This window comes from Aulonocara sp. 'chitande type north' Nkhata Bay, linkage group LG14 (assembly GCF_057382095.1).
Source record: "Aulonocara sp. 'chitande type north' Nkhata Bay isolate Kocher_YH1m ecotype deep benthic linkage group LG14, A_spYH_male_GT1.1, whole genome shotgun sequence".
Taxonomy (NCBI): domain Eukaryota; kingdom Metazoa; phylum Chordata; class Actinopteri; order Cichliformes; family Cichlidae; genus Aulonocara; species Aulonocara sp. 'chitande type north' Nkhata Bay.
The window spans coordinates 40,338,913-40,359,253 of NC_141357.1; the positions used below are offsets into that span (position 1 = coordinate 40,338,913).

The 20,341-nt window shown below is 43.4% G+C and overlaps 1 protein-coding gene and 1 pseudogene across 1 annotated transcript; both read right to left on the reverse strand.

Annotated features, from left to right (window-relative positions):
• Positions 1 to 897: 897 nt before the first annotated feature.
• On the reverse strand, positions 898 to 4,042 carry LOC147315316 (histone H1.5 pseudogene; annotated as a pseudogene).
• Positions 4,043 to 14,156: 10,114 nt separating this feature from the next.
• LOC147315317 (olfactory receptor 4B13-like) lies at positions 14,157 to 15,149 on the reverse strand. The gene has a single exon (XM_086260367.1). It carries the CDS (start codon positions 15,147 to 15,149, stop codon positions 14,157 to 14,159), a length of 993 nt encoding a protein of 330 aa, XP_086116493.1.
• Positions 15,150 to 20,341: the final 5,192 nt, after the last annotated feature.

The window sequence follows — 20,341 nt, forward strand, 5'->3', positions numbered from 1 at the left end:
TTATTCAACTTTCCTTTTCCCTTCATCATAAAACATGTGACATGCTGTCATGCACTTCACAAAAAAGTTTGTTCTGACGTATTCAGAGTTGTGTATCTAGATACAGGATTCACTCGCACATCAAAGCAGGAAACTCAACACAACAACTCCAACACATCTCATTCACTCGTGCTAGAATTCAGTCACCTTTCATTAATCTAAAACGATCAACTAATTTGCATATCAGCTATTAACCCACTAAGTTGACAGGACAACAGGAAAGCATGTTCAAAATATTATCACAAAAGACAATTTCCCTCATACAGTAAATTACTTGCTGCATCAATCAAGCAGGAAGCTTCTCCCAATTTACCATTTTAGCACTAAATTTATTGTCTGATCACTGATTGGTCAAACCAGGATCTTTTTTTTTCCCCACAAAAGTTAAATTGTTGTCCTGCAACTTAGAGAGTCAATTTTTTTTTCTTTAGGATAAATTCAGTGTTTGATAACAAGTGTCTGCTAAATTGACACTATTTTACACTGATGAAAGATAACAAGCTAATTTTCATTGCATGTGTGTTTCTGTTATTAGGCAGGTCTAATGCATGTCTGTGGAGCTGCATATTCAGCAGAGCATGTTCTTAAAGCTGCCTTTCCTACACACTTCTCTGCTATTATTTAATCATTTCTTAACTAATGTGCTATGAGTCTTCATGAGTTATTTTGTGTTTGGAATTGTTAGTAGGGTTAATGCATGTTCTGCTTGTTTGTGATTTTGTATATGTTTCTATTTTCGCAGTGTTTCAGACTCCGTCTCAATTTTCCAACTTAAGCAGTCAGTTTTCTTTTCCCAGGTTTGCTAACCCAAATTTTGATTTCCCACATTTAATAACAAAATTTGGGTTCTCACCACTCTCACTGAGGCGACTTCTTAGCAACTGCTGCCGGTTTCTTGGCTTTGGCCGCGGCGGGCGTCTTGGCTTTGGTCTCAGTATCCTTGTTCATCTTGAAGGATCCGGAGGCCCCGGTGCCCTTGGTCTGCACCAGAGTGCCCTTCGCCACCAGGCTCTTGATGGCGGTCTTGACACGGGCCTTGTTCCTGTCCACATCGTAGCCTCCGGCAGCCAGAGCCTTCTTGAGAGCGGCCGCGGACACGCCGTTGCGCTCCTTGGAAGCGGACACGGCTTTCACGATCAACTCGCCCACGCTGGTGCCGACCTTCTTCGGCTTGGAAGCCGTCTTCTTCAGTCTTTTCTGAACATGTTGACATGCTGCCGCCGCAGAACCTGGCCTCAGATCCAGCAAGCTTAGCGCGTTGATCTCCAAAAAAGTCCCGAAAGCCAGAAAGACATCAAATAAGTGTCTCGTGCTAAGAGCTCGAACAAAAACTCCTCTTCACGCCGGCATTTTGCTCGCCCCTCCGTGGAATTCATCCAATCAGATAGGAAGATGGGTTTGCTTTCTTCTTCTCTGCTTGTTTAGATTGCTTCTGCAGCCTCTGCTCCGATACTGCCGCTGCTGATCAGGTTTTTTCAGGTTAGAGTGAGAGTTTTGAGACAGATCGTGCTGTAAGTCAGCCAGAAACTTGGCTTGAACGTTTCCAATTGTTAAACTATAACTTTTCGTCCGACCGCTGCATGTGGAAAATTGATTCAGGTCTGCTTTTCACCTGAAAGTGACAAACTAAGACATTTCATTATCATCATCACTGCTTAATCAACACACATCTCTCTCTCTCTCTCTGTTTTTGTGAACAATCCTTTCTTAAAAGCAGAAAATGACATTGTAGTTGTTTTTCGGCTGATCAACACAAAACCTTTTTCCTATGATTATTTTTCTTCGTCTACAATGTAATTTGTCTCTTTTTCACTCTTTTTTTTTTTTCGTTACAATAGCTTGTGATCCGCAAAATCACCGCTCTCACTCACAATCAGAGGCAATTACTTTTGCACAGTGCACAAAAACACTGTGATGTCAGACACATTCACACTCACTTTTTCATCTGCATAAATAAATCATATGGCTGGAGATATGTGCCATGGTGATCCATAGGCATGATCACACGTTTATTTAATTATGTTCAACCCAACAAAACAAATAAACAAAAACATGATGCTGATGCTATGAACACTCCACACACATGAGTCAAGATGCAGGAAAACTGCTCACGGGAACGCTGCACACTCCAGTTATCACAGTTATCATAGCTCTGTTTCCCTCTCTTTAAGTAGTTCTCAGACAGCTCTTGATCTGATAATGTGCAGCTTGCTCATCAGCTCAGAAAAAAACTGCAACGCAACATCACACAGTAGTCGCATGCTCTGCCCACAGCGGCAAAGTCTTACACTTTCATATTCAATACAGCTTCTCCATCATGTACTTTTAGATGTTTCATACAGGGTTCAGCATATTAGTTGTTTTCACAGGTGTGCTCTATATCTCAACAATGGCTCATAATAAGACGACAGTCTTTCACACAGGTCAAGTGCCTCTATGCACATCATTAGTTTAAATATTTACCTATATCACTTCACCTCACATGTCATTGTACTGAATCTAAGCAACCACAAGCTTAATGTAGATGACTTTTAACAACTATCCACCTCAATGGTTTGGCACACAGGCTGTTTTTGATCAGGGCAAGCTAAAGAGTTAACATTGTGTCAGCAAGGGGTGGAGGGAAAGCCACCCACCAGAGCATAGCTGCTGATGTGGGCTGGCCTTCTCCACACGCTCTTCAAGGCTGGTGTGTTTTCTTTTTTTTTTGTCCCGTTTGGATCTATAGCCATCAGAATTGTTGTCTTGAGGCCAAGAAAGATGCCAAGCGGATTTATTTTACCAAGTGGATCATCATGGCCTTGCCATATTGATCCATTTGATTGACCTTTATTATAATTATGAATTTATTTTATTTTCAGTTGCAAACGGGACAGACATGACTGTGGGATAGGACAGGGAGAAAGAATGAAAGAAAGAGGGGGAGAGAAAGAAAGAAAACCAAAGGGGAGAAGAGACGGTGAGAAGGGGGGGAAGAGAGAAAAAAAACAAAAAATAAAAAAATAAAAAAACTCCTGGGTCACCTGTATGGAGAAAAAAACACAACAGAGGAGACAGCAAACAACAAAGAGCAACATAATAATAGAAAAAAAAAGCACCATCACAATAAACTAGCTAGCAGTAGATATCAGTAGATACTAAATAATAAACGATATTGTGCAACACGCAAGATAGACAGCGCACAGTGTGCTTTGAGGCAGCAGCCAAGAAAGCTTTAGTCCGCGTCTGTGAATACCCGTGTGTACACCTGTGTGCATACCTGTGTGGATCAGCATGCTTGCATTCCAAAGGTTTCTCCATGTAACGATCTGCTAGGGAGTGTGGGGGGGCCACAGCCCCATCCTCCAGGGTATGAAGCAGGTATGGAGGAGATCAAAACTCCAGACATCCAGAGGCCCCCAGAACACAAGAGACCAAGGAAGACCAACAGAGGGGCAGCCGCGCCACTGTCCCAGTAAGAGCTAAGGAGAGTCCCAGATGAGGGCTCATTCAGCAGCCGCGGAGCAGAAGCCAGGGGGGGTTGCAGTGACGCGCCCGTGAGCTCCGCTGGCAGCCAGCTGTGCCTGAGTGACCGAGCCCCAGGCCGAGAGGCCGGGGGCACCCCACCTCCGAAATGACCCCTCCCTGGGGCCAGCTCCCCCGCTGACCCCAGTAGGCACTCCCATACTCCGCGACCCGCCAGGGAAAAGGGGGCCCAGGCCCATCCAGACCGGGGCCCAGCGCAGCAGCGCCCCCCGGCCCCACAGAGCCCGGGACAGTCCACCCAACCCCACCACAGAGAAAACGGCACCCACCCCACCATCCACTCGTCTTCCAGACTACATGAGACAATAGACGCCCAGGCTGAGATCTTCCTCCACCTCTCCTGTATCTCCCCCTCCTGCAGAGAGTTCCTGAGGGGAGGAAAGCTCCTGCAAGGTGTGACAATCTCCCCCACCGGTTGAAGAGCCCCACAGGTGGCTCGACTCACCGGCGGCACCCTGCGCCAGGGATGGGCCCCCATGCACCCATGAAACCCGCGCGACCGCATTCGCGTGCACCCGCGCAGCTGTGGAACCTTCGCTCCCTCTCTTTTTTACATAAATACTTTGTGCTGCCAGGAGCACAAACGTCTTTCTCCCTCCGACTCACTCTTGGTTGCTTAGAAACCCATGATAACAACAACAGGTGCTGACGTCACACACCACGCGGTCTGCTCCGCACACACTCACACACAACAACAACAACAACGAGGACGAAAATAACAATAACACAAAATAGGCCTACTGTCCAGCACAATCTGGACCCCGCGGAACTTCTCAACATCCCACAAAGTGGCGGAGAACTCACCTCTCGCTGCACAAAGTAGCGAGGAACCTCTTACCCCACAAAGCGGTAAGGAACCTCTTGCTGCACACAGTAGCAAGGAACCCGGGTTTCTCTCCACAAAGCAGCGAACTTCTCAACGCCTCACAAAATGGCGGAGACTGCACAACGACACGGTTATAGAGTCGGCCTCTTTAAACTTACTTGGCGTTGCTTAGCGTGTAATATCAGCCTCGAATCCCGCCGATCGCCATTCATCGAGGAGAAAAGACAGACAGCGACTCCACAGGAACTTCCTGGCTGACGTCAGTCTTTCAGCGTGTCCCTCCTCCCCTCGGTGAATGCGATTCCAGGACTCCGGCATCGAAGGACCAATTAATGATAGGTTTGTAGCTTGAACCCATCCGCTGGAACGTTGAAGACAATATAATTACACTGCAAAGCAAGACACAAGTAGGCAAAGTTCTTCATGTTACTCGTGCACGGGAGAGAACCGGACAAAGCGCCGTCCCTTCGCTTGACCCCAGTTGCTCTCGTCCGTTCTCCCGTACCACTGCCCTTTTATTGAGGTTACATGAATATGCATAGGTTCATTAACATATGACGTCTACATACACACAAAGAGTACCTTGCCTGTGTGTGTGTGTGTGTGTGTGGGGGGGGGGGGGTACTGCTGATGGCCCTGCCCAGGGGTGGATACCAAGGGGACTGAGGAAGTTTCCAGCCACTCATTCAGATCATGACAAGGGATTGCTATTTGGGTAACAATGAACAGTCTGAGCTGGAACAATGGAGTCAGTGCAGAAGGTTATGTAGTCGGTGATACACTTAGTGAGCCCATTGATGTCCTCACCGTGAGGCTCAGAGTGTCTCCCAGTGTGTCATCTCAAAACAGCCCTTAAGTTCTGCTAAGGCCTCCTCCAACCACTGCCTAATACTGCTAGTGGTCATAGGCTGCCTCCTCACAACATGCAGATAGCAGGAGATGAGATGAATCAGTTTATGATATGACCTACCCAGTGGGGGGAGGGAGGAGAGTGGATAATGTCACATGCAGCTGCGAGGTTAGCAGAGGGAGGAACATAAAAGCCACCAACGTCCCATGGGTAAATTCTCTGGGCAAATAATACTGCCAGAGTCCAACAGAGTACAGTTTACTGTTCGAGCAACAAATCCTTTCTTAGAGGAATGGACAATTAGGAATTAACAAGGGAAACCTGGGCGTCTATTGTCTCATGTAGTCTGGAAGATGAGTGGATGGGGGGGTGGGTGCCGTTTTCTCTGTGGTGGGGTTGGGTGGGCTGTCCCGGGCTCTGTGGGGCCGGGCGGCATTGCTGTTCTGGGCCCCGGTCTGGATGGGCCTGGGCCCCCTTTCCCTGGCGGGTTGCAGAGTATGGGGGTGCCTACTGGGGTCAGCGGGGGAGCTGGCCCCAGGGAGGGGTCAGTTGCCCCTCCCTTCCTTCTCTCCCCATCTCCAGCTGCCTCCCTCTTCCCGCTCCACCACAACCACCCACACATGCAGAGTGTAAAGGTGTTAATGCTGATACTGTGGTGAATTTCTCTGCTTCTTTTGTGTATTCTGCATTTATTACGTCAGATTGTCTTACCCCTCATACGGTTGAGAATTTTGCCAATACCCTGTTAACTACATGTTCCTCCATCCTCGACATTGTTGCACCTATTAAAATGAAGCGCCCCAGAACTTATTCACAATGTTGGTTAAGCGACTCTGTTCGCGCTCTACGACGTGTGTCGGCGTGATGAGAGGAGGTGGAGGAAAGATAAACTCCAGGCATCTTACGACACCCTACGTATTAGCCGCTTGAAGTTTCAAACTGCTGCCAAAATGGCTAAAGCAGCTTTCCTTTCAAAAATTATCTCTACTAATGGTAACAATCCTCGAATTTTATTTAAAATGTTTAACTCTGTGGTCAACCCCTGCCCCACTATGCCGCTGCTGTGCTCCACGGTTCTTTGCGAACAATTTTTAAATTATTTTTTAGATAAAGTCTCATCTCTTAAATCTGCTCTTCCTTTAATGACAGGCCCTGCGTTTACCCCTGACTGTTCCTCTTCTATCAGTTTGAACCCATTTCACTCCCTACTCTTAAGCGTCTAGTTGAACAACTGAACAATACTAATCTCGTATATGATGTTCTTCCATCTCGTATAGTTAAGGACTGTTTTAGTGCAATTGGACCTAGTATATTGTCCCTTTTGAACTCTTCTTTGCTCTCTGGTTGCGTACCATCAGCCTTTAAACATGCTATAATTCAGCCTGTTCTTAAAAAAAGGAACCTCCATTATAATGATTATGCGAACTATAGGCCGATTTCCAAGCTTCTGTTCTTGGCCAAAATTCTTGAGAAGATAGTTTTGCTTCAACTCCAGGCCTACCTGGATGAGAATAGCATTAATGATAAATTCCAATCGGCCTTCAAACCACATCATAGCACTGAGTCAGCGCTGCTCCGAGTTCTTAATGACCTTCTACTAATGGCTGATAATGGGCGCTCCTCGGTCCTAGTGCTATTGGATTTATCGTCGGCATTCGATATGGTTGATCATAACATACTATTGGCGAGACTTGAGCACACTGTAGGCATCAAGGGTGCTGCCTTGGATTGGTTTAAATCATACCTCTCCAATCGGCTCTCCTCGGTTCACTTGGCCACTTCCTCTTCCTCCGCTGTACCTGTCTGTTGTGGTGTCCCTCAGGGATCTGTGTTAGGCCCTACTCTGTTCTCATTGTACATGCTTCCATTAAGCGCTATCTTTGAGAAATATCACATCGCTTTTCATTATTATGCTGATGACATTCAGATCTACTTTGAGTTAAATGATGACCTAGCTTTGTCCTTGAATTGTTTTCGAGAGTGCATGCGTGAGGTCAGGCAATGGCTCCTGGCAAATACTCTTATCCTTAATGATAAGAAAACTGAAATTGTGGTCTTTGGCAGTGACGTCCTTCGTGCCAAACTTCGTGATGCTTTTGGTTTTCTCACTAACTCCTTTTCCGACACTGTTAGGAATCTGGGCGTGTTACTTGACAGCTCATTTAAACTTGATAGACAAGTGTCTGCTGTTGTTAGATCCAGTTTTTACCAACTCCGCCTTATTTCTAAGGCCAGGCAGTATATCTCGCATAAAGACCTGGAAAAGCTCATCCATGCCTTTGTAACTTCGAGGCTGGATTACTGCCATTCACTCTATTTTGGTCTCCGCTCTGCCCTCCTTCACAGATTACAGACAGTCCAAAATGCTGCTGCACGCATTCTAACCAAAACTAGGAAGTTTGCTCACATTACTCCCGTCCTGGCTGATTTGCACTGGTTGCCTGTGAAATACCGTATCCAATTTAAAATTCTGCTGTTTACTTTTAAAATCACTAATAACACAGCACCGAGCTATCTTAAGGAACTCTTAAGCTCATATGTTCCTGCTAGGGCTTTAAGATCATCCTCACAGTTACTGTTGGTGTAGCCTAGATCTCGGCTGAAGTCTAGAGGTGATCGAGCGTTTGCCCTGGCCGCACCAGAGTTGTGGAACAACCTTCTGATTGGCATCCGGGCGTCTGACTCTATTCAATCTTTTAAATCACGGCTTAAAGCGTATTTGTTTAATCTTGCTTTTTCTACCGGTTAAATGCTGGCCTTGTTTGCAGTGATTTATTCTATTAATTTTCCTATCATGCTTTTATTTGCGCCGTGTATGTCATATCGCCATTGTGTTTTGATGGCATAGTTATATTGTGCTATAGTTATATTTTTCTATTGGTGGCTTTTTCCTGTGAACATAATTTTACACTTTTATTTTTTTTATGACTCTGATTATACTTGTGTTAATTTGTTTTATGTTAAGCACTTTGGCATGCCGTTGGTTTTTAAATGTGCTCTATAAATAAAGATTGTTGTTGTTGTTGTTGTTGTTGTTGTTGTTGTATCTTCCCCGGTAGGGCACAAGCATCGAAGGCGTTGGAAAGGGAGGGGGGGATGAGTGCGTGCTTATCAGTGTAAGTGTATGTGTGTGCGTGTCCATAGTTTAGCTGAGACAGTGTCCTTCGGCCTATCAGGCTAAGTAAACAGTCTTCCAGCCAATCCAGGTGGCCTTGCATGGGACGGGAAGAACAGTCATAACACAGTCGTTATCAGGGAGTGATAGTTCAGCTCCAGCCTTGGGCCTGCAGCTGGGGTGATGGGGTCCACAATCTCAATGTTGATTTTGTAAATTTCCATGCAAGCAGCCCAGGAGAATTTTCAGGCTGCCCTAACACTCCCACACTGGCCTCTCGATCTCCCGTTGGAGCGCCGCGAGCCTCCCCATGATGCTATCAAACTTCTGTTCCATGGTGTTGTCATTCTTTTGATTCTGAGACTTCACAACTGCAGTGATCCGTTCCGTGATGTCGTCCAACTGTCGCTCAAGGGTCAATGTATAATTAATAACCATGATTAGTTTATTTTAAAACACACAGAACTATGTTGAATAGTTTGTCTACATCTTTAATAGATGTTAAATGTTTCTATAATTGATGAAAAATTTGATATTTTCTAGATATCTTATTCTGCCTGTGAAACAAAATTTACCTCCATCCTAAAGGCTCTGTAGGAGAAGTGAGTGTTTGAACTAAACATAGGGCAGTACTTAAGGGCTTTAAGTACATTTAAGCTCTACTAAATTGCATTGCAAATGTTAATAAAGCTGTCTCTCTCCCGCTCCTCCTTCTCCAGTGAATGCGGCAGTGTAAAGTGTGCTCAGTATCAGTTAAAGGTAGATTGGAGCTACTTACTCATTACAAACTCAAACATCTACACTTTGGACACCTATGCACATTTAAGACATGGAACGCCTTAATTGTGACCTGTGGTAGGTACCTATTTAAAATAGGCGTTCGCCGCTTCCAAGTAGAAGAGGGAGCAGCGCTGGCAGAATGACTCGGCTGTGGCTGCTCCTGCTGTGATGTGGAAACGCTGGGTGAGTCGGGTGGCACAATAATGATCCCTAACATCTTGTAGAAAGCTTGAGCTGGTGTAAGCTGGCTGCTCGCGGTCTCATAGTAATCCTCCCGGGACCGGCGGGAGCGTTTTCTGTGAGACCGGGGCATCCAGGGGGAAGAAGCAGGTGAGTGGACCGAAGGGTAAGCAGCTAGTGAGGAACGGCAGCACAGAGGCCCTCCAAGCGCTAGCCGGGTCCCGTCAAAGGCTGAGCTGCGCTTCCTCAGTGAGTCTGCTGGATCCATACTGGTCGCGTCGTTCTGTCACGGTTGGCTGTGTGGCAGGCAAGCAGGAGTGATGGATCCAAAATGCAGGACTCAGACACAGAAGTACAACTTAAAGCGCAGCTTTATTGCCGGAAAACCTCTTACTAAACTAAACTCACCAAAAGACAAACAAAAATGCTGGTGAACTAAAACACTGTAGCAGAAATACTGAGCTGGAGACAAAACACTGGCAACACAGAGGCAAACCACACACAGCTTGTTGAGGGTCCGACGGACACTGACACTGAGAAACACAGGGCTTAAATACACAGATGGCAGTAATCAAGGGATGAGAGACAGGAGGGGAACACACCTGGGAGAAATCACAGCTGACGAGACAGGGGAAACGTAAACTGAACACACTCACATACGACACAGACCTTCACAATAAAACAGGAAACTCAGACACATGGAACCAGACAAGACATTGAACTAAACAGACAGACTCACAAACAGATGGGGTGACACCACAGACAGACAGATACAGACGCAGACTCAGAGGCAGACCGAATATAACACGTAGAACTCAAACAATAATAATCAATAAATTGGAAAATGCTAATAATAAACTTAAAGCGCTGGGTCACCGACCCAGGACCATGACTATTACTGTGCATAATTTGTGTCTACAGTTTAGGGAAAATAATAATTTTATAAAATGCTGCTTGTCACCCTTTGCCAGGATGATGTTGATCTTGTGTGTCAATGTATTATCAAGGGGCTCTGCGTGTACCTCAACGAAGACCCCAGCAATTTATTGACAGAACATGTGGTAAGTGTTATTATAGAAGGTCAGTTTTATTGAAAATAAATGTGGTTGCTTCATGAACTAAACCCATCCATCCATCCATCCATCCATCCATCCATCTTCATCCGCTTTATCCGAGGCCGGCAGCAGCCTAAGCAAAGAGGCCCAGACCTCCCTCTCCCCAGCCACCTCCTCCAGCTTGTCCGGGGGAATACCAAGGTGTTCCCAGGCCAGCCGAGAGATATAATCTCTCCAGCGTGTCCTGGGTCTGCCCCGGGGCCTCCTCCCGGTGGGACATGCCTGGAACACCTCACCCAGGAGGCGCCCAGGGGCCATCCTTGTCAGATGCCCCAACCACCTCAGCTGGCTCCTTTCGATGTGGAGCAGCAGCTGCTCTACTCTGAGCCCCTCCCGGATGGCCGAACTTCTCACCCTATCTGTAAGGGAGAGGCCAGCCACCCTTCGGAGGAAGCTCATTTCTGCCGCTTGTATCCGCGATCTCGTTCTTTGTCTTTGTCTTCTACGTAAAATATTTAATGATTCATTTATGTGATGAAGAAAGATGGACACATTAAAGACGAAATAACAAACAGGAAATCTGTAGTGGAGAAGAGGAAATGTTGCCACCTGGTGGCTGTGAAAATGATTGCCTGATTATTTGTTCCAGTATGATATCATTCTGAGTATTATTCCTCCTACAGATGCTGTCTCTTTTCTCTCTCTTCTTTTTTGAGCTCTTTGATTTGTATTGAAGGAATCTGAAGGATTTTTCAGCCTGAATTTCTTTTTGTTTGGTTTGAGTTGAGTCTTGATGGTTTTTAATAAATGCATTAACAATGAACTCCATGTTGCATTAAACTGAAGGATCATCTTCAGTTTCCAGTAAGTCAGATCAGGTAAAATCTGAAAACTTGCTATCAAGTTCTGTGTACCAGGTTTTGAGGTAGGTGGTTTTGTTGTGGTGCTCGCTATGGCTCAGGGTCTGAATGTTTGGGTCTGCCTTTTTCCAAACACAGACTCAAAATATTTATGATAATTGTCAAATCCTTAATGAATACATTTTCTGTTAAGCCCTTAGTGACAATCTTACACATTTACAGTAGAATTGTGCAGCTTAGTCCTAAAGTACAGTCTACCAAATGTGCTGTTGACAGCATCAAAATCCAAAAACTAATTTAACTGTCTTCCACATTATGCATATCAGCAGAGAAATCAACATGGCAGACTCCAGGAGGTGTTTTTGTTGAGCACATTGTCAGCAACCTTTTGTCTTATTTCATTTGTGTGTCTGATCTTCCTCACATTGATGGAGGACTGAGGATGTTTGGTCTGTTTGTGTCAAGCAGACGTCGATGACCACTGAAATCCTAAAGACTCAGGTGTCCTTAAAAACAAGTAAAATGTGAACATACATAGAAACAATGTGTGTGTTTGGTCTCCAACAGTGTTTATGTGGGTGGTACATGCCAAAGATGGAGATGGATGAAGGAGCCAAGGTTTCCCAGCACAACATTGGACTGGATCCAAATGATCAGTGTCATTCACCTCACATGTCAGTGGTTTAAAGTTGTGGCTGATCAGTGGATCTATATGGTCTTACATCCTTGGGTATGTTGCTATTGCAGCTACCATACCCTGCACCCTGCACAGGTCGCCTGTCTGTCGCAGGGCTAACACGCAGAGACAGACAACTCACATTCCCACCTATGGGTTCTTTAAATAAATAAATAAATAAATAAAGGCAGATGAACAACCACTGATACCAGGCAACTATAAAATGTATATCTTGGCCCCAATGAGACTATTAACTCTTGCAGCACCGGGTGTTCGTAATTTTGGTGAATTCACACAGTTATGTAGATGTCCCCGTCCTGTTGTCTCGGGTTGCATCACGCTGCCTTGCCTGGGGTTAGCTTCTGTTTCTGGGGATGAGGGTTGAGTGTGCTCCCTTCTCAAGGTAAGCTAGGTTAGCCTTCTTGTGTGAGCTTTTCAAGTGCACTTTAAGGTTTGTGGGATTTCTTCCCCTTTAGAAATGTCCCTCATAATTTGTCTCTTTCCACTACAAGACACTTGCTTTATCCAAAACACAGTCATATTCAAAGTAATCCCAAATTGGACTCTGGCGCTTTCTCCCGACTTTTCCTGACATGATTCTGCGCGTGGGCGGAGCAACAACACAGACGACTCGACTAACGTGCTGCCACCTGCTGGCGTAATGAGACACAGCAAGAAAAAATCTGGAAACGAAACTTTATTTTCACCCAGGACACGCTCACATCAATGAAAACTAAACACATTTTGCTATAAATTCAGTTAATTTTAGTTTTATGAACACTCATTACAGTTTTAGTTAGTTTTGCTTTTTTTGTTTTTATTTTTATTTCCGTTAACGAAAATGTTTTTACACTTCTAGTTGTCGTTATTTCGTTAGTTTTCGTTAACGATAATAACCTTGTACTATAGCATTTAATGTTCATTTTTCAAGCCATACTCTTTTGGGGAATAGTTTGTAGCCTGAAGTAATTGTAACAGCTGTTTAGAAGTCAGACAATTTTTAAGTTCATTGGACATGATTACAGTAATTTTGGTTGTGTTGTGATGTCCAACCACTGTTTTGTTTTGTTTGTTAGTATAAGTTATTGCCATGTTTTAGTTATAGAAGCAAGCCAAAACGAATCACATTTTAGGGCTCTTGGTTTTGTGCTTGTGGGTGAAAATGTTATTTTCAAGCTTTTCTCCGTCACATTTTAGTATTTGCATTCCTGTTGCCATAGTGCCTTAAGGCTCTTACGTTTGAAAAAAAAAAAGAAAGAAAAAAAATGATTTTACCCGAGGAAGTCTCACCTTTTACCTTTGGGCCAGTATTCGTAGAAAATTCAGTGTTAACTTTGTCATAGGCACTAGAATGTTGAATTCAGGATCCTGCAGATGTTTGTGCGGTACACTTTGGAAGAGATGCACTCACATGACTCATGTATAATCTGGACTGCTGTTACAACTTACAATTGTATACTGTTTTGAAAAATACACGTCATTGTTCAAAAATGTTTTAGTTGTTAGTTTGATTGGAAAAAAAAGTACAGTACATACACTGTGTGTGTCTCTATATATATATATAGACACACACACATATTTATAGCATAAAATTATCTTGTCAATCTAACACATGGTAGTCAAATACAATTAACATAGAAGAGCTCTTTACATTTTACATAACCAGTTAATGTCTGATAAACAAGTAGTTTCTATAAATATTTGACATGAAAGAAAAGCATAACCCCTAATCCCATTTATTCAGTGCAGCAAGATCAAATATCTCAGTGAGGGAAACAGTTGTGTTGTGAGACTTAATATTTATAGAAAATGTTCTCACTATTAAATGGCAGTAAGTGAGTTCACTTTGAATCATGTGATGGAAATTTATCAACCAATAGAACTTTATATTCATGTGATTTCAGTTTAAATGTGTAATTTTATGCAAGAATTAGCAAAAATATATTTTTATTTTGTTATCTGTTCAAAGTGTTTATGTACAGTTGTTGATGGATCATCTTTTGCTTTTACTTTGCTGTTTGTGTGTTGATCCATTCCCTCTGGAAGTTAGACACACTGATCCCAAACCACCCGACTGTTTATCTCTGCTCAAGTGAAAAACACACATCACACAAAATAAATGTTACGTGCTGCAAGCGTAACAACAGAAAACTAAGTCACTCATATTAGTTTATTTGTTCAAGCATACTGACAAAAACAGATTTTGAATGATTTCAGCTCCAAAATAAGTTTCCTTTTAATCGACATGCATTAACAATAACTCTGACTTTGGTGGCTTTTGGAGAAGATATCACTGCTACAACTGAACAAACGTGTCAGTGAACCACAAAACAGCTGTTTACATGCAATGCGTATTTTGGTCATTTTCAGCCCGTACAGTAGCGGTGTGAAGAGCGGCTGGCATGTCAGAAAGTACAATGATGATAAAATGCCAAAAACATTTGGCACACCACTGGTGTCAAATCTGCTTTGTAACATCTGAAAACAGCAACCAAAGAAAAAGTTCAAGATGGAGGCGAGGTGAGGCGTGCAGGTGCTGACGGCTTTCTGTCGAGTCTGCTTGGAGCCAGAAAAACAGACTTTGAGGATCCTCACGTAGGTGTACAGGATTAAAACAAGAGGAATAATGACAGAGATGAAAGTGTAAATGAGTCCAAAGATGTTGTGGACTCTGGTGTCAGAGCAGGCCAGTTTAATGATGGCGTAGTTTCCACAAAAAACTTTATTGATGACGTTTCCACAGAGCTGTAGAGGAGCACTCAAAGATATAAGCACGACAATCATAATAAAAGGTAATAACCATGTCAGAGAAATCAGCGAGGTGACTGTTTTAAGTGTCATACATGATTTATATTGAAGAGGCCAGCAGATGGCATAATATCTGTCATAAGACATGACGACAAAGTTTATAAACTCCACACAAGCATAAGTGTACACACAGAAAACCTGCAGGAAACAAAATGAAACAGAAACAGTGTGAACATCAGAGAGGATCTGAAGCAGGAGGAACGGAAACAGCCCTGTACTACCATACAGCTCATTCACAAACAGGCTGCACAGAAACATGTACATAGGTTCATGTAAGCTTCTGTTCACACAGATAACCACAATCAGCAGGAGGTTCGCACAAATGATTGCAGCATAAGACGTAAGAATAATGAGGAAATACAAGTATCTGTATGCACCAGTGTCAAAGTAGGGACTTAGAGTGAAATGTGTAATCTCTGTAGTGTTTATCATCATCCTTGAGGCTCAGAATACCTCACAGGAACTTGTTTCTTGTTCTTTTCTTGCAGGTTACCTGAAGTTCAGTTAACGTCACATAACAGGAACAGCTTGGAAACATTCTCCAAACATACCATTCTGCTATACAATACAAAAACTGAGACACTGCACAGCACAGCCTGACTACCAGTCGCTCCCCACTGAGCTGCAACTGTGTAACCCATTCACATCAGTTTAAATGTGCACAAACAGCATGACCTCATTACCCATCACCCACGGGTCCATCCTTGTTTCTGAAAGTACGAAGATGAGAGACACAGCAGTAGTTAGGTACCGATAATCAAATGACTTCAGCAGGTGTGAGTTTAAAAGGTCAAAGTGTATGAGGGCACAATTAGAAACAGACAGAGGTGGGTAGTAACCAGTTACATTTACTTGAGTAAGTTTTTGAAAAAAATTACTTTTAAAGTACCTTTTTTGCACGATACTTTTTCCTTTTACTCGAGTACAACACAGCCCGCCCTCCAGCACCATCAGCAGCAGGAGCAGCAGAAACACCTCAACAGCAACGTTGTAGCCATCAGGTAAAACATCGGCTACGTTTGCTTTGCCTTGCCCCACCTCACAGCAGTGATATAGTATGATGCAATCCCATATTAGATTCTTGATGAATGTGTGTTGTTGTTATTCAGCCTGGTTCAATGTGCCCCTTTTTAACTTTGAGCACCCGCCCCTTTAAACGTCTCTGCACGGCCCTGCCTGAGAGCAAACTGCTGCTGAAGCTGAACCATCACCTCACTGAGTGAAGAATATGCAGAAATAGATGCACACCAGAGGTGGGACCAAGTCATTGTTTTGCAAGTCTCAAGTAAGTCTCAAGTCTTTATCCTCAAGTCTCAAGTCAAGTCTCAAGTAATGTCAGGCAAGTCAGAGTCGAGTCTCAAGTCACTGGTGTAAAAGTCCGAGTCAAGTCACAAGTCTGAAACTTTGAATTTCAAGTCCTTTCGAGTCTTTAAAAAAAAAACGAAAAAAAATAATGTTGCAGTTATGCTAAATGTAAATATTAGACCATGTAATTTTAAAATCTGTGTTTTTCTCAACACATGACAAAATAGTGAACTTAGAAAATATACACAAATTGTGAAATTGCACCTCTTTAAAATGCAGCTCAATTAAACCTAGCTCCAAGAATAATTTTCACCGACAGTTCTGAGATAAGCTGCATGTTATTCTTGGATGCGGTTGTAGGACCGGCCTTAAAATCGCATGACAAAAATATCATACACATTAAAAAAACTGTATCACCAACGTAGCCTGGACAACATTTGCTAGTTAGATGAAGTCAGCTATCTCATCGTAGCATATTTATATGCATATTTATAATCATACGGTTCTTGGAGTGAGTGCATACACTCATGAAGTTTAGTAACTTCAGGTCACTGCAACAAGTCCAGGTACAGTTTACCGACGGATGGGTGCAGGACCTTGAAATGCACCGTGTAGAACGAAAGACCATCGTACGTATCATAAGTTTACCAGTCTCACAAATCGTCATCATAAATACACATTCCTTAACCGTTTATTAATAGGACCTTTGAGCTCAACGGTAATTAATTAGCAGTGGAAATCATTTCTGGTAGCATCACAGAAATGTAGCAGTGACAATAATACTGTATGCTGTAATCGTACTGGGCAATTAGTGATACAAAAAACCTGTTTTATCCTGTGAATAAAAGTATATGTTTTTGTCAATGTACCATAATAACAGAAGCGAAACACAATATTGTGTCAGGACAATTCACTATTTATGCACAATAAATAAAGGAGCATAGCGCGACAATTTCTGTTCAGCGCCAGACTTGCTTGTAACCTATATCACTAATTATGTTAAGAAAAATGACGCATTAACTACAACAGCAGACTGACCTTCGTGTAAATGCTTGGAGCAGACTAACCTGTGAGCTGGAGTGTTCTGGGACGTTATATTTGGTCTTTGAATGGCTGCAATCCAGACCACCCGTCGCGTCTTTGTTACTTCGGAAACATGGCTCGAACAATTTCTCTTCAACGACGTAATCCGATAACAACCGATCTCTTTACCCGTCGGCTTCCCGTGGCTGTCATGCGACCGGCTATTGCAGTTAATAATACAACAGCTTCTTGACATTTTTGTGTTTCTTTTTATCGCTGTATAACTGATTTTAATTGAAAGCCTGCGTGCGCTAGTACCTCTTGCCACGAGTTCCCAGAATCCTTTGCGGTTCTACCCGTGAATGACGTCACATTTTCAATCTCTATATAATATGCATGTTAAATTTTATATTTGGGGTAAAATATCAAGTCTTTTCAAGTAAACCGGTTCAAGTCCAATTCAAGTCCCAAGTCATTGGTGTAAAAGTCCAAGTCAAGTCACAAGTCTTACAACATTTTTTCAAGTCAAGTCTAAAGTCATAAAATTAATGACTCGAGTCTGACTCGAGTCCAAGTCATGTGACTCGAGTCCACACCTCTGATGCACACCCATACAACTTATGGTAACCTGAGCTGCCTTGTATGAACATATGTTGAAGATGCCTCGTTCTGTTTTCTCTGAGGCCGCTGTGCCATTTGGAGCAAAGATGAATATAAAGTTTGCAGCACATCTTGTCACTGGAAATTGTTTGCACTGTTTATATATTTATATTATTTACTGCAGGTTTTGGTGAAAACAGCTTGATGTTGTGAAAATCTGAAATCTGGAAATTAGAATTGTTGTGCCTTATTTTGTTGATGTTTTTACACATATTCCTTTTGAAAATACTAAAGTTTGTATATTTATTTATTTTTTGTCTGATAGCATTTATTTATAAAATAAATCGGACATTTCAAACAGTTACTCACTACTTGAGTAGTCTTTTCACCAAGTACTTTTTTACTCTTACTTGAGTAACTTTTTTGACGACTACTTTTCACTTTTACTTGAGTAATAATATTTTAAAGTAATGCTACTCTTACTTGAGTACAATTTTTGGATACTCGACCCACCTCTGGAAACAGATTGATCAGATATTGCTGTTTGAAAGGCGGCACAGCAGAACGCCTTTCGTTCATGTACAGGTCACATACAAACACCTCAATGTGTTTGTTCTTTACAAACAAATGTGGACATTTCTCTGACCATGTGAAGGAAAAAGTGAAAGTCTTTAGAACCAATAGCCTGTTGCTACTAATGAAGCCTATGCTGATGTAGCTGGATGGGCTACTCGCCTTTCCTTTTCTCTCTCCCTCCCTCGCTCTCGGCTGTGCAACTCGGTTAACTGGGAACCCACCTGCATATTGATTGCATGGTGGCGTCAGCCCGTATAAAGCTAAGCCGGTGTTTTTCTGGATCATTCCTCCCGTGCATTTGGCGCAAAGCAGCAGTAAATGCTGGCACACTGCGACGGACTGATCAGCAAGCGAGTAGATAATATGACAGCCACAGCGCGGCAGTTTTCTGATTTATTCCGGCGTTGTGGAGAGGGGTGCTCGAGTTATCTCCACCAGTGAGAGTAAAGCGCCTCCGGTCCTGGGGGTTTGATCGCTGCCTTCACCTCTCCGTGGCAATTCGCCCAGCCTTAATTGGAGAATCAAGACGCCTGCCTTGCCGCTGTTGTGAGGGCTCCTCCTCGGTGGAGCCTGCTGTCTTGTCCTGTTTTAGCTTGTCGTGAGACTGTTTTTATTAGGTGTGCTTACCTTTTCCTGGTTCACCTGGTTTTATTCTATTTTTATCCTGGACTGTTGCTCGTACCCACGCTTCTGTGATCGGGCTGGAGCGATCCTCTGCCCGAGTGTCCTGCTAGGAACTTTAAATCGCCTCAGTTGCAGGTCTCAGCCTGTGGGGAGCCAGACCGGCTTGCAATTGAGGCTTGGACAATTGCCACCAGCACGAGTTGTAGTTTGATCCGTGGGGTATAAGTCTTCCAGTACTGACCTTACTTTGAGTTTGATTCCATAAAAAGTGACAAAAACATTAGTGTCCGCTGTGCGTGGGAAGAAAACTTCTTTTTACAGCGAAAAAACCCCTAAACTTCCAAACAAGCACCGAGTAGCTACGACGTAATGGGAAACTCACAGAGCTGCCATATCCTTCCACTGACTGCTGCGGCACACCTGCACCAGGGCAAACCTCCGCCTACCCCACTCCTGCTTTACAGGTGAAAATAGAGCAACAGGACCGCTGAGTCTTTGACTTTATTTATTTTCTGCTGTGTTTTACTTGCATCTATTTGAAAGACTGAGTGTAAACACAAAAAATATTTTATTTTATGTGCTGGAATGTGCAGAAAATAGGTTTAAATGTTAAACTAATTTCTTCCAGTCAGAATGTTGCATATAATTAAATGTTTGCTTGATGCATAAAGTTAAAAGATTAAAACTAATAAAACAAGTTTTAAAAGGAGACTTTTCCATTTGATTACATTTTGTATGATGATTATGCAGAAAAAGTAGAATTGGGCTGAAAGATCTATCACTTTATCACCTCTTCAGGTTGTAAATCGTGCTTTTAAAAAGTAACTAAGTAACTACCGTATTTTCACGACCATAAGGCGCACTGTGCTAAAAGGCGCAGTCTCAGTTATGTGTGCCATTACTGTATTTAACACACACATAAGGCGCACTGGACCATAGGGCGCATACAAGTACCGTATGCGTATTTAAAAATAAAGCGGGAGCAAACCTGAGTTCGGTACCTTACTCACATTTTTATTACCAGTAATCGTCATCATCAACAACACACAAGCATACAAGTGTGCATATTTAAAAATAAAGCAGGAGCAAAACTGAGTTTGGTACTCACATTTTTATCATCAATCAAACCCATCGAAGTCCTCATCCTCTGTGTCTGAATTGAACAGCTGCGCTAAATCTCCATCAAACATGCCAGGTTCACTGTCTTCACTGTCAGAGTCACTTTCCGTGCCGTGCGGCTCCTCGGAAACGATGCCGGCTTTTGCGAAAGCTCGAACAACAGTGCCAGCAGACATGTTAGCCCAAGCATCTACAATCCATTGGCAAATTGTGGCGTAACTCACCCGGCGCTGCCTTCCACTCTTACTGAAACTGTGGTCTCCACCGGTCATCCATCGCTCCCACGCCGCTCGCAGCCTTACTTTGAACGGGCGGTTCACACCGATGTCCAGCGGTTGGAGTTCCTTTGTCAGGCCTCCCGGAATGACAGCAAGCTCACA